The sequence below is a fragment of the Kwoniella pini genome, chromosome 7, assembly GCF_000512605.2.
Source record: "Kwoniella pini CBS 10737 chromosome 7, complete sequence".
NCBI classification, from domain to species: Eukaryota; Fungi; Basidiomycota; class Tremellomycetes; order Tremellales; family Cryptococcaceae; genus Kwoniella; species Kwoniella pini.
Genome location: NC_091722.1, coordinates 1,145,995 through 1,159,056, shown reverse-complemented (window position 1 = coordinate 1,159,056; position 13,062 = coordinate 1,145,995). Strand labels below are relative to the sequence as shown.

Genomic DNA, 13,062 nt, shown 5'->3' with positions numbered 1-13,062 from the left:
GTCACTCATTCTTGTGGCCTTTGAGGTAAGCTAGCTAGAACAGATATCATCATCCATTCGCTTCAGAGTATGATAGCACGATTTAGGAACAGATCTATAAGTTCTGCTCAAAGATCCTTTCCCCCAAATCAAAGTGGCGGTGTCACTGCGCCGTTACCAGGTCAAAATGTCGATGTCGCAGTATTCCTCTATTATTTCGTCACATGTACTTTGAGTCCGAAGTATATGATAAGCGTTCCACCATCTTCTGCAAGATATCACAGCCAATGGATTACGATCATATCCCGTATATCTCGTACCAAAGGACCATTTGACCTACATACTCAACCTTTGGCAGAGGTCTGAACACTGACATGAGGGATGAAGGAAGTTAAGATGAGAGCTGATCATGATGTCCATCTATCATAGGAACTGCTTCGAATGCCACGTTCTTTCTTCTTGATCGCATTGGGATCGAGTAAAACAGCAAAGAAGCATAGCTGCTGGGGCAGCCATTTGCGCCACGACAATGAAATACCACGTGCAACGGTTGACCGGCTACGGATTTACCCGAAACGGTATCTCCTGACTAAACCTCGAATGGTAGACGCGCAAGCTCACCATATCAATTAATAGATAACCAGATAACGCAATTCAATTGAAGCAATCCTTTCTCATCCTTATCCTTATCCTTCATTCACCTTTTATCATTGTCAACATCATCGACCATTGGCTACCGTCATACTAACAATCTTAGACCTGCGCATCATTGATACTCCTCCTCTCAAACGAACCTTACCAGCGTATTTTGTCAAATCTATCTCAAGTCCCACCAGAAAGGCGATATCGCCACCCACACAAGAACACTTGACTTCGACATCATGTTCGTCATCAAGGCTACTCTAAAAGATGAGACTAGACGTCTCAATTTTGATAGATCGAAGTTTCCCCCGTACACGGAAGTTCAACAGAAGGTATGTCCGTTATACTCCCATCACCAGGCTTAAAACAGATCAGGCGAAGCAAGGGGAAATCCTTCGGATATGTCCGTGGCTGTGTTGCTGGAATATCATGCTGACTTTCCCTAACATCTTCTTTCCTCTCATGCTAATCCTCCTCGACCTCTCACGTATATGTTTCCCCTACGTCATACTCATAGATTCGAAGCATTTTCAATCTTCCATCCACTGCTCACCCTTATTGGGTGAACGTTTTGTTGTTTCCGGACGATGCTCAAGAGGCTAGAATAATGTTCAAGAAACACGTCTGCGATGCTGCCGAGTGAGTTATTGCTGCACGTGTCCTAGTTATTTGCTAGATCGTGACATACCAATGGAAAGGAAGCTGACGTCCTGTATGTGCTGCCTTCGTACCCGTCTGTCTTCACTCTGTTTACCTCCTTTCGCTTGCCATGATACGTTTCTGCAACAGATATGAAGCCGCTCAAGCTCCATTCACTCACAGTGGATTGCCATCTCCAGCACTGGTTTTTACCGTACTTCTTGCTTCTGACCCGAGATTGAATGCTATACACGGATATCATCGAGCCAATAGCCTGCTCACATCTGCTGGCGACTTGGCCATCCACATCTCCACCATCGAAGAGGATCTCGCTAAGCGAGTTTCACTCCTCACCGCGCTCGAAGACAAACTCGAATCCTGCAAGAAGGATAACGATCAAACTGGGGTAACTTTCTGGAATGATCGAGTAATCGATAAGAAGGCATCTGTCAAACATTTGCAAGATGAATTACTTGATTGTCAAGCTGAATTCACCAGGATGAATGATCAGCTCAATGGATCTTCCTTATCTGACGGCTACTCGTCTCAGTCCCTCAGAGACTACGCGGAGTTTGAAGAACGAGAAGAAGTTGGCAGAGCTCAACAAACCGAAGATGAACTTGCAGCATGGAAAGCCGGGAACGACTTCAACGCGGAAAGTCAACTTTTCCCGCCTCTCGATCATCTCATTCCACCTCACGGCCCTCGACACCGAGGGTTCCCTGGACATGGAGGAAGAAGAGGGTTCAGACATCCACCCAATTTCCACCCTCGATTTGCACCTCCCCCTCCCCCGCCTCCCCGTATGCCCAATGGGTCTTATGGTGGATTCGGTGCCAGTCCACCCCATCACCATGGCGTCCCAGGCGATAGAGGCGTCCGAAACCTCTTCGATAGGGTTAGCGACGCTCTCAACCCGCCTGTTCCGGCTGAATTGTTGCCTGCAAGAGAAATCAAATCCATGCTCGATACGTTCCTTGTGAATCTGTCCAACCAGCTCGCAAATACCTTTGAAGGCTCGCCACGAGTCGCGACTCATGAAGCCACGAGCGAGACTGAACGACCTATCCCAGGCGCTTTTGTCCAGAACAACTCCCAGCCACAAGCCGATGCACAAATTCAGACCCACGAGGAAGAGAAGAAATCCGATACCCGTTCTGCTCATCTGGGCAAAGGTGGATTTAGACATCGACGAATCTGGTGTGATGGGTGTGAAGAGGGCATTAGGGGTGTTCGATACAAGTGCGAGGTCAGTTGTCAGTAGACCGCGGACGCACCATCACGAAGCTGACAAGTGTTTTGTAGCAATGTCCTGACTACGATCTTTGCGGATCATGTCTTCCTCTTTTGCACTCGTCAGACTTGCATCCGTCTGCTCACACATTCAAGGCCATGCTTCATCGAGATTTGACTGAACGAATCAAGCTCAACCCGGAAGGCCAAGCTGAAGAAACGGTCCGACACCCCGCTACTTGTGACCTGTGCAGTCTCGCTATCAAAGGCGTCAGATGGAAATGTCTCAACTGTCCTGATTGGGACAGCTGTAACAGCTGCGCTGCGACAATAACCGAGACTCATCCCGGGCATTCATTTGTCAAGCTCCACAAGTCAAGCGATTATGTTACGAATTCTTCAGTAGAAGCGAGTGACAACGTGCACCATCCTCATGTTGTCTGCGATGGTGAGATTTCCTTTACCTTGCACATTACACACAGGAATTAGCTGATCATCTCTCATAGGTTGCAACGGATACATCCGGGGGTCTAGATACAAGTGCATGCACCCATCCTGCCCAGATTACGACTTATGCGAAGCGTGCGAGTCGTCCCCCCTTCGAGTGCATCCAGTTGACCATCCAATGCTCAAGATGAAATTACCTCTCAAGTTAAATTTCTCTTCGTCTTTCGAACCATTGCCCGAGACTGAGGCCTCTCAATCACATGGTCACAGACATGGACACGGTAGAAGAGGTCACAACCATGAAAGAAGAGTCAACGGAGATGCTTTCGGTCCTAGACGAGCAGGATGTTGGAGACAACATGAAAGTCCCGAAAGGTTCAACAGACGTGAGCATGTCACTTCTGCTGCCGCGGAAACATCAGTAAACAATCTCCATGCTCTTGAAGAGACATCGCAACGTATCCCTGGTGGATTTGTCTCTCGAAACCTCTACGACGCTCAAGAATCAGTGGGCAATTTGTCAGAGCCTTTGACTCCCGACAATAAGGTTGAACCTCTTGCGACCACCGACACTGCTAAAGTTCGAACCCTTACTTCTTCCGTGGCCGGACCGGCTCCTGCCCTTCTCGGCCTGGCCAAAGCAGTTACTACGATAATTCAAGAGTCAGCTTCTGCTCCGCCTGCGGGCAGAGAGGGCGAATCAAGGAGTGTCAGCGGTACAGCCACACCAAAAGAACCAGTCACACCCCTTGACATCCTCTCGTGGGTGAGACATCTTACTATCCCTCCCGGATGTACCTTGCCACCAGGAGCCGAGTTCACCAAAACTTGGAAGACCAAGAATTTCGCATCTGGATCCGAATACAAGTTTGGTAAAGTCAAGCTCCACCTCAAATCCGACGGAATACTCGGACCAGCCTCAAACCAAGTCGTTGAATTTACTAAAGAGGCTATAAAAGATGGAGAAGAATTGGAAGTTACCATCGAAGGATTGAAGGTCCCCGAAGAGATCGAAAGGGGCATTGAGGTCGTTGAATTCTGGCGATTTGAAGATGAACAGGGCGTCGCTTATGGCCAACCCCTCAGACTCAGGTATGTTTCAAATCTATCTTCAGTGTATGAGGAGTTTCAGCTGACAATGATGCGTATAGATTTACTGTAGAAGATTTACCCAAAGTTGATTCTTTGGGCTCATCGGCCGTGATCATGCCTTCTTCGGACTCTTCTGTCATCATACCAACTCCTCCTCTACGGGATGAAGAGGCTGCCGAAGAGAAAAACTTGGTTAACCAATTGTCTTCTTCTCTATCGAGCCCACCTTCGATTGTCGGAGAAACCAACTCGGAAGTATACACCGCTGAAGAAGGTGACAATGAAGGTGAAAGTGTGGTCTCACTCGATTCAGAATCAGACGATGGAAGTTTGATCGATATTGAGGGTGTAGCAACTGAGACCACTTCCACATCTTCCCGAGCTCCTACTGTGATCGATGAAGATGAGGACGACGATGATGGATTTGAAATTGTTGAAGGAACTGAAGATGAGTTGACTGCTGATGAGCTTTGATCAGTATGAGTATGTAAGAGAAGGGTGAGGTGAAGTCAGTTGTACATGTGGAAGTTGCTCTAGTTTGTATGATTATTATATAGTTGTGCAGTATCTTGACGTTCATTAGTATCATTAAAATAAAATAACAAAAAACCTATAAAAGATAATCAGTCTGTGATTTGATAAATGGTATTATGCAATGTACACGTTATGTGATTATCACTCTGTCTCTGTAACGACGATTGACAAGATTCATCATTAATTTGTTTCGGGTTGCTGCGTGATTTGCAATTGGAAGTAATATAATTATACATTCCATATCAAGAATAAATTGATTATATCTAATTGTGACACTGATTAAATATGTGAAGATGTGAAACTGCAAATAGAAACACAGATTTCAAAATACGCAAGATAAAAAAAGACCAAGCATTTGTAAAAGACCAAGACCAAGATAAATGTCATCTTCACTCTTCATAAATTGATTTTATTAAAAGATGTCCTTCATTTCAATACAACTCTTATTCCTTCCTCATCGAGAAGATACAATACACTTTTGCGAATAATGTTTAATTGTCATTTGAATGAGGTATTATGAAGATTGATTTGCAGGCGCAGGATTATAAACTCTTAATAAACGACCTGAACCCACAAAAAAAAATTAGATTCTTCTTTATTCCTAAAAAATTGTTTTAGAATGAAATATTATGAACTCACCTTGACCAACTTTCATTTTATATAAAAAATGAACAATAGTTTCACCTTCTTTATTTTGACCTCCACCTAAACCTTTCATCCAATGATTATTTGCTTTTTCAGCTAAAACTTCTTTTGCAGCTCTTACATCACTTAAAGTTATAACACCCCTCTTAATTTGAGGTATTGATTCATTTATTAAAATTTCAGGTGAAGTTTGACGTCGAATTGGTAAAGTTTTTGATCTAGTTGTTGGAGGTTCAAAATTATCTAATACCACTTCTTCTTCTTCTTCTTCCTCTTCTCCATTTTTAATTTCAGGAGCATTGTTAATCACTTTAGGTTCAACAGGGTTGGCCTCTGGATTTTCGGAAAGAATTGTTTGATCAATTTGTTTATTTGATATTTCATTTACGGATGGAATCTGATCAGATGATGTAGGTGGTAATTGTGGTAAAGGATCGTCATGTGTATTCATTGGTTGATTCAGCCCATGGTTCTCACTTGATTGACTTGTAATTCCTACATTGACTGTATTTTCTGGATTAGGATACTGAGCTGAGGTTTGAGGTAAGGCGGTATCGGTATGTATAACATGGGATGCGTCTTCGATTTGAGATGGTTCCTGTAATTGAACCTGCGGAGCAATTGTGCTTGGAGGAGGTATGATAGGAGCTGTAGAAGATAGTGTATACAATTGATTTGCTGTAGTGCTCATATTGTCAGCTATTGGCGATACATTCAAGACAGCTTGACGTACGTGGTGTACAAGGTTCCTCAGACCAAGGGGATACATCCCATCTCGGTAATAAATCGTGATATTCCAAATATTTATACAGTGTCTCAACCGGAAGATCATTAAAGTCAATCTGCGGAATTATTAATCTAATTAGCCTTACTCTACTACTACAGTAACCTGTCTCGTCAAATACTACCTTGATCTCGATAAATTCCATAAAGAGATTTTACTCAAGATGCATGACTCACTTTAGTTTTCACTTCTGTAGGATCCACAGTTTCCTCTTCTTTCCCTTTACCTGTACCCTTCTTAGTAGGTAAATCACCTTCATCAGATCCTGGTTCAGGTTTACGCCTTTTTGTCCTTGCTCCTGTAGATCCTTGTGAAGCTGAAGGACCTGCTCCAGAAGCTCTTGATCTTTTCAAATTTGCTGGAGGTGGTGGCATATTTGATGGTGTTGGTGAAGCGGCTGACATTTTATCGGTATTCACTCCTTGAGATGATTCAAACTTCCAAGATACACCGAGTTGAGTAAAAATTGTTGGAGTTTCAAGATGATATTTATCATTGAGGATGTTTCTCTACGGTGTAAATGATAGTCATGTTTGTGTGATTGGTGAAAGTGGAGGTTTTTCCTCCTTTTTTCTTGTTATTCCTTGCTCATTACGTAACCAGCCTAAATTGAGCTCACGTGACTTGGGATAAGGTTATTGATGTTTTGCCGCTGATCAGAAAGTTGAGAAGGACTACCCACACTCATCATTGTTATTGCAAATCGCTAATCATCAGAATCTCATCGCACGTAAACTCAACAAATATCAACCATATCGTCAAAATGGTGAGCTAAAACGTAGTTATATAGATGAGTGAAGTTCAGCTTAAAATGATTACGGACTATTAGGGAAAAGCAAAAATTACACGAAAATTCGCAGCTGTAAAGCGAATGATAAAACCTTCTGATCCGAGATTGTATGTATAGCTCATACATATTGCGAGTTTCAAACTTCAACTTTGCTGAATATATCTCCGTGATTTAGGAAGGAAAACGTCGAAAAAGCAGCTAAGAAAGCTGAAAAGGAAAAAGCAGTAGAAGAGAAGAAAGCAGTGTGAGTTTTATTCATCCTTGATATCAATTCAGAAGGAACTAATTTCGAGTTGACATATGCCCTATTTCTATTTGACAGTGCACAAGTATCATCATCGTGAGTCATACATGGCAAATGATAAGAATATATGCTGAATCTTATAAAATTTCCTTAGATTGTTCTTATCACATAATAGCGATTTAGGACCGCCATATAGGATTCTAGTAGATACTAATTTTATCAATTTCTCAATTCAAAATAAGATTGAATTAGTACAAGGTATGATGGATTGTCTTATGGCTAAATGTTAGTCCAATCCATATCGTTATTTTTAAACTTTAAAGAAGGACGTGAATTGAATACGATTTGTTCGGATTTAGGTATACCGACAATAACGGATTGTGTTTTGGCGGAATTGGAAAAATTAGGACCAAAATACAGATTAGCGTTAAGGTAATTTATAAATACATTTTTGATTGACGTATGGTGATTAATGAACTATCTTTGGTTTTTAGGATAGCGAAAGATCCTCGATTTGAAAGATTACATTGTGATCGTAAGTTTGTCTTTCTGGTTTATTTGAAAAATTGGCCCATCTGATAATTTTATGTCAAATTAGATTCAGGTACATATGCAGATGATTGTTTAGTAAATCGAGTAACGGTACATAAGTGTTATATAGTAGCTACTGTCAGTTGAATTTTCAATTTTATTGATGCTAATAGATATTTAAGCTAAATGATTGAAATAAATTATGATTTTTTTAGTGTGATAGAGATCTTAGACGTAGAATTAGAAAAGTACCAGGTGTACCATTAATGTACGTTGTAAAGAGGAGATATCAAATCGAAAGATTACCAGAGTAAGTTCACCTCTTTCAGCTTTTAAGAGAGGCAAATAGCTGATGAACTGACGAAATCAACAGTGGTGGTGCTTCTTTCATATAAAAATTGGGAAATTATCCGCATTGCTTGATTGTATGTATATTATGTAGATTAATGCATGTTATAGATTGCTATACAAGGAATAAAATTGAAGCAGGGCAATACGTTACAATGATCCGAATACTAAGATACAACTTAAAATGGCAGGTGAATTTGCAAGATAACAATTGGTGTAGGCAATATTAGGAAATAAGATCAATCCATACCCTGTCAACGTTAGATACGATTTATCAGCTAAATTTCTGTGTGACAAATTTCATTTCGATACATCACGAACTCACCAAAATCTCCTTTCCAAATGCACCTTTGATCAAAACTTCACTTCCTGCTCTTATTACCTTCTTTCGATTTCTACTATTGATGTTGGATTTTACAAATAGATCCTCCTCTTCAATTACATTAGATTTTTTAGCCTTGGTATGGATTTGCTCAGATAGTATTTTGGCATCTTCCCCAGATTGTAACTTAACAACAGATTGGTGATGATTCTGCTTGATATTTGGGTTAACTTGATGTAAAATTTCATCACCTTTATTTAATTTAACAATCCATTTCTTACTATCCATCAACTCTAAAAAGTCCTTCAATAAAGGGTCTCGAGATAAAGTAGTAGCTGAACCAAATATGATTAATTTCTTCTTCGCTCTAGTGAATGAAACATTTATTCTTCTCCAATCTTTCAATAAATCACCAATCTGTTTTTCAACAACGTAAATTAATTCTCAATACCTTATACTCGAAAGTTGATTTATCAAATAATCTAACTTACATTACCATTTTCATTTGACCTAACCAGTGAAATCAAAATACAATCTTTATCCCTTCCTTGAGATTTGTCCGCTGTTAGGATTTCAACTCTGGGTAAAGGTTTGAGCAAAGAAGAGATCAATTTGATTTGTTGTCTATACGGGGTGATTATCGCTAGATCTTCTTGTGAAAGTCCGGAATTCGTCAAAGCTGTAGCGAGCTATATCACTATTGTAAGAATCCGCTCAAAGCTCAACCTGGCTCAAGAGGGAACACTTACCTGTTGTACAAGTTTCGCTTCTACTTCATTTTGAACCAAATCACCAATTCGCGAATCACGAGCTGGCAACCCGTCAGTATCCACAAAGATACACTTGGCACTATCAGAGGTAAGGATTTTAGCTCTGCTAACGAGTTTGAACTTAACGTATGCGGGAGCTCACCTTTCATCCACGAGTCTTTGAACCCAACATCCCTGCGGGTGATTAGTCTCAGAATCTTTCGAAGTATCGAAAATCTTTTGACATTCCTTTCGATATCTCAGAGTCAGCCCCCTTTGGGCAATCTCTTGATTACCACAGTTCAATTTCCCTTCATAAACCAGTTTATTCGATAAAAGCATTATGTCTTCGTTCATTCGATATTGCATGCTAAGTTCAGCCACCGAGGAAGGATGAGCAGATGAAAGCAGTTTGAATAGCGAAATATCGAGGCCCCCTCGTCTAGCTTCCGGGTGCCGTACCTACATCAACATTCAGTTGTGACATCAATGTAAGAATTGGTGACAGCACTCACGATTGGCGGTAGTTGGAAATGATCTCCAACAAGGACAAACTTTTCCGCCATTCTCAATGGTCCAAGGCAAGTAGGTAAAGTGATTTGTGAAGCTTCGTCAACTATACAATAATCGAATTTTCGCTTGAAGAACAGCGGACTACAGCGTCACATCAGCTTCGAAGCACTCCGATTGATACGCTGCAGCGTAATCACTCACTGATCGATTGCCAAACAGGTAGCAGCCACGACTGGAGGACCCATTAGTCTCTTATCAAGTTGTTCCATATTTGTAGATTGTTCCATCGCTTCTAGCGTAAGATGTTGTACATCTGGGTGGACCTATCTTACATGTTAAGACAAGCTTCAGATCCAAAGAATATGTCATCAAAGCTTACTTTATCAATATTACCCAATCTAAGAATACCGAATTCTTCATTAACCAATTTCATCAAAATCGTATCCACTGCCGAGTGTGTATAACTAGTAAGTAAGATTGTCTTCCCTCTTTTGACTAAAGCTTTAATGATTTCCGCTATTGTAGTGGTTTTACCTGTTCCTGGCATACCAAGTATCAAAGCATATTCTCTAGCAGTCATAACTTTTTTCATAGCCTTGATTTGATCTTCGTTTAAATGAGTTGGTAATTCTTTCTCTGTAGGTCTCCAAGAAGGTTCAAATTCCGGTTCTTCCAAACCAACAATCAACCTCCTTCGTAACTCATCCCGATTTTTAGCGTAAAACAAGGATGCTAGATTGTTCCTCATACGCATCATTCCACTTGCCATTTCATCTTTATCTATCCTGAATACGACTTTTCCTTCTCCTTCTGATAAAGCATGATGTTGGCCTGTACGTTTCAATAAGGCCTCTACATCAATGATATACGTGACTCCAATGGTAATACTTTCTGCTGTGAGGTCAAGGACGAATCCTCTTGAGAGACAAAGCAAATCAGGTTCGATTGACAATGAGACTGGATCACCTTTGGCAATGTGTCCGGAAAGCAAAGAGGTATTGGCTATTTGTGTACCGGCGTGTGGGGCTCTTACAAACGTATATGCGTGTCGATGAATTTTCGCTAGTGACTTCCCAACATCATTGGAATATTTTGAAATGATCATATCGCCAAAACATCTACAACGCAAGCGGAGATCAGCGGTGCTATAGACTCAAGCAGCAGATTTCACTCACCTTCCTGTCTTTTCCCGTTCCTTCGCAGTCATGGTCCAGAGCTGACTTCTGTATCTGCCAATATCTTGCTCCTCTACGGTCAAAAGGGTATCCCACTTTTTGTAGAATTCGATGTCTTTCTGGCTCATATGACCCGTCTTTTCTTGAAACAGCTCGGCTATAGGTTCTTCTTCATTGGGCGGATCGTTGTCGATCGTCTATGTACTAGTCAGCTACATGGTCGCAGTTCTGTAAAGCACACTCACCTTTCGATAGAGCATGCACGCATCAACAGCATAACAAGATTGACATTCCCTTGCGTTATCGATCGAAGGAGGCAGAAACGGTTCTTCGACATCTTCAATTCCAGTCACGTCTGTATCCGCTGGACTTATAGGCTTAGGAATTCGTCGCTTGATAGACAACCAATCTGCCAGTTCATTCCTCGCTATGATCAGGGCTCGAATTTCGTTTTGTTTCGCTTCGACCCGCAGAATCGAATCCAGCTGAGAGTAATATAGTAGTCCAGCCGGAACAGGTACACCTAGGACTCAAATCAGCTCCGCGTCAGTGAAAGAGCACATTCAGACATACCGTATCTGTCTTCCATCAGAAGAGTATAAAGCATCGTCTGAGCTCTATGAGCCATTACGCCAACTGAGCGACCAGTTTTGATCTCCAAAGGGGCGACGTATTCTTCCGCTTCATCTCGTTTAGATGGATCCCGTATGATCTTAGCTTGTACCGAAGCGTCAACTTTACCCTTTAACCCCCACTTGGGTGACCAGATATCCTCTTCCACTTCATGAAGACCGTTGATAGCTAGTAAGCTAGGGTTTTCTCCAGGCGCAGTATGCAGTTCTCCTTCCCCCTAAATTCCACATTTCAGTGTCAAGTATCACTGATCGAATCAATTTAGCTGACTCACATTAGGTTCATCACCAATCCATCTATTACCGAAAACCTCAAATCCTTTTCCGGCCCTCATACCAATCTCTTCTCTGACATCCATAATACCCATACCAGTGCTCCATATCTCCATCCGTCTTTCTTCCTTTTTCAGCTCGCTGTCTATTCTATTGAAGGTGCTATCGGCATCAAAAGATTGTTCCGCTAAAGCACCTTGTAGCAAGCTATGTAGCAAAGTACCGTATAAGATTGGTTTTGAAGGTGGACCAGAGGCTTTGATAAGAGTCTGCAAGATTGGTTTTCGAGGACATGGCATAGCATTGGATACCGAGGTCATTGTCAACATGAGATCGGGGTGATGGATGAGAAATGAGGAAGGATCCTTCAGAGTTAGCGTGATTGGTCTTGTGAAAGGTTGGTCAAGTATCACAGGCGAGATGATGTTGACGATGTCATCTGCAGACAAGTCAGCTTCGGTATATATCGGAATGCTGTGGAGGTGAACGCACTCTTCTTGATATGCAGGTTTGACCATTGATCTTTGAGATGTACGACTCTCTTAGCTTCCGTCTTTGCGATAGTGACGATCAGTGTCTGATACCATATCAGCACTATGATCACTTGGTACAGGAATGGCACATACCTTTCCAAATGATGTACCACCAGTTTCATCCCTTTCAATATCCTCCAAAATCGGTATAACGCCATTAGTAAATCTCACTCCCGTGCAGACGGCGTTAACAATACATCGGGCCCATGGGGTGGAAGTGTATCCAGAAGGCGGAGGAGGTCGAGGGGGATTTTGCATAGGGTATCGAGTCTAGCGATACTGTCAGTAGAGTAGTGTATCCTAACAAAAGATGACTCACTTTAGGATCGAGTAGGTCTTCATCGAAAGCGGACATGTCATTCAGATCAAAGTCAAAGGTATACAGATCTCCGTCTTCCAAGTTCGGCTTGATACCTTCCTCTTGCTTGTATGACAAGTCCACAAGAGTGATACTTTCTTGCTTGAGATCAGCATTTCTCTTTACTACAGGCTTGTCCAACTCGATTTTCACGGGGTTTATCAGTGTAGGTGCAAATGCATTTTTCGGTCTTGAAGGCGATTTGAGTAATTTCTTTTTCCTTGGGGATGTGGAGAGCTTCTTTACGGGTGATAAAGGTTCCAATTTAACTTTGTGGTGTTTCCTCTTTGGCTCTTGCTTCTTTCGTGGGGAGCCCAGATCTTGCGAGGTCAGCTGAGATATCGCTTTGATTGGTGATGATTGGGAGTCATTGAACATCGATGCATCTATCCCAGCTAAAAGTTCATTCATAAAGGCATTCTCATCCTTCGGCGGCTCATCTTTGATCACGTTTCCTTGTTTAGAAGAAGTCAATAACTTTTGACGTTTTGAAGGGGAATAGCGATTCTGAGCATGATGATTTTCGTCGGTGCGTGGTCGGGATTTATTTCGGAATGGGGTGGAGGTAGTCATTGTGACTCTACAAGGTAGAGGCAAGT

General features: G+C 41.9%; 4 protein-coding genes across 4 annotated transcripts; 2 read left to right on the top strand and 2 right to left on the bottom strand.

Moving 5' to 3' along the window:
• Positions 1-860: 860 nt before the first annotated feature.
• On the top strand, positions 861-4,506 carry I206_105568 (uncharacterized protein; the record flags this gene model as incomplete). The annotated part of the gene is made up of 6 exons (XM_019155275.1): positions 861-953; positions 1,139-1,260; positions 1,411-2,509; positions 2,566-2,941; positions 3,000-4,032; positions 4,092-4,506. 6 exons carry the CDS (start codon positions 861-863, stop codon positions 4,504-4,506), a joined length of 3,138 nt encoding a protein of 1,045 aa, XP_019011429.1.
• A 574-nt stretch (positions 4,507-5,080) lies between these two features.
• I206_105567 (uncharacterized protein) lies at positions 5,081-6,399 on the bottom strand (the record flags this gene model as incomplete). Its single annotated transcript, XM_019155276.1, has 4 exons — positions 5,081-5,130; positions 5,206-5,889; positions 5,945-6,053; positions 6,172-6,399. 4 exons carry the CDS (start codon positions 6,397-6,399, stop codon positions 5,081-5,083), a joined length of 1,071 nt encoding a protein of 356 aa, XP_019011430.1.
• A 467-nt stretch (positions 6,400-6,866) lies between these two features.
• On the top strand, positions 6,867-7,955 carry I206_105566 (uncharacterized protein; the record flags this gene model as incomplete). The annotated part of the gene is made up of 9 exons (XM_019155277.2): positions 6,867-6,892; positions 6,961-7,029; positions 7,108-7,125; positions 7,184-7,314; positions 7,389-7,461; positions 7,524-7,564; positions 7,628-7,698; positions 7,776-7,870; positions 7,934-7,955. 9 exons carry the CDS (start codon positions 6,867-6,869, stop codon positions 7,953-7,955), a joined length of 546 nt encoding a protein of 181 aa, XP_019011431.2.
• A 266-nt stretch (positions 7,956-8,221) lies between these two features.
• On the bottom strand, positions 8,222-13,036 carry I206_105565 (uncharacterized protein; the record flags this gene model as incomplete). The annotated part of the gene is made up of 14 exons (XM_019155278.1): positions 8,222-8,647; positions 8,722-8,919; positions 8,980-9,079; positions 9,143-9,441; positions 9,495-9,633; positions 9,694-9,815; positions 9,872-10,610; positions 10,668-10,864; positions 10,913-11,190; positions 11,241-11,517; positions 11,575-12,011; positions 12,065-12,149; positions 12,199-12,375; positions 12,425-13,036. 14 exons carry the CDS (start codon positions 13,034-13,036, stop codon positions 8,222-8,224), a joined length of 4,086 nt encoding a protein of 1,361 aa, XP_019011432.1.
• Between the last annotated feature and the right edge of the window lie 26 nt (positions 13,037-13,062).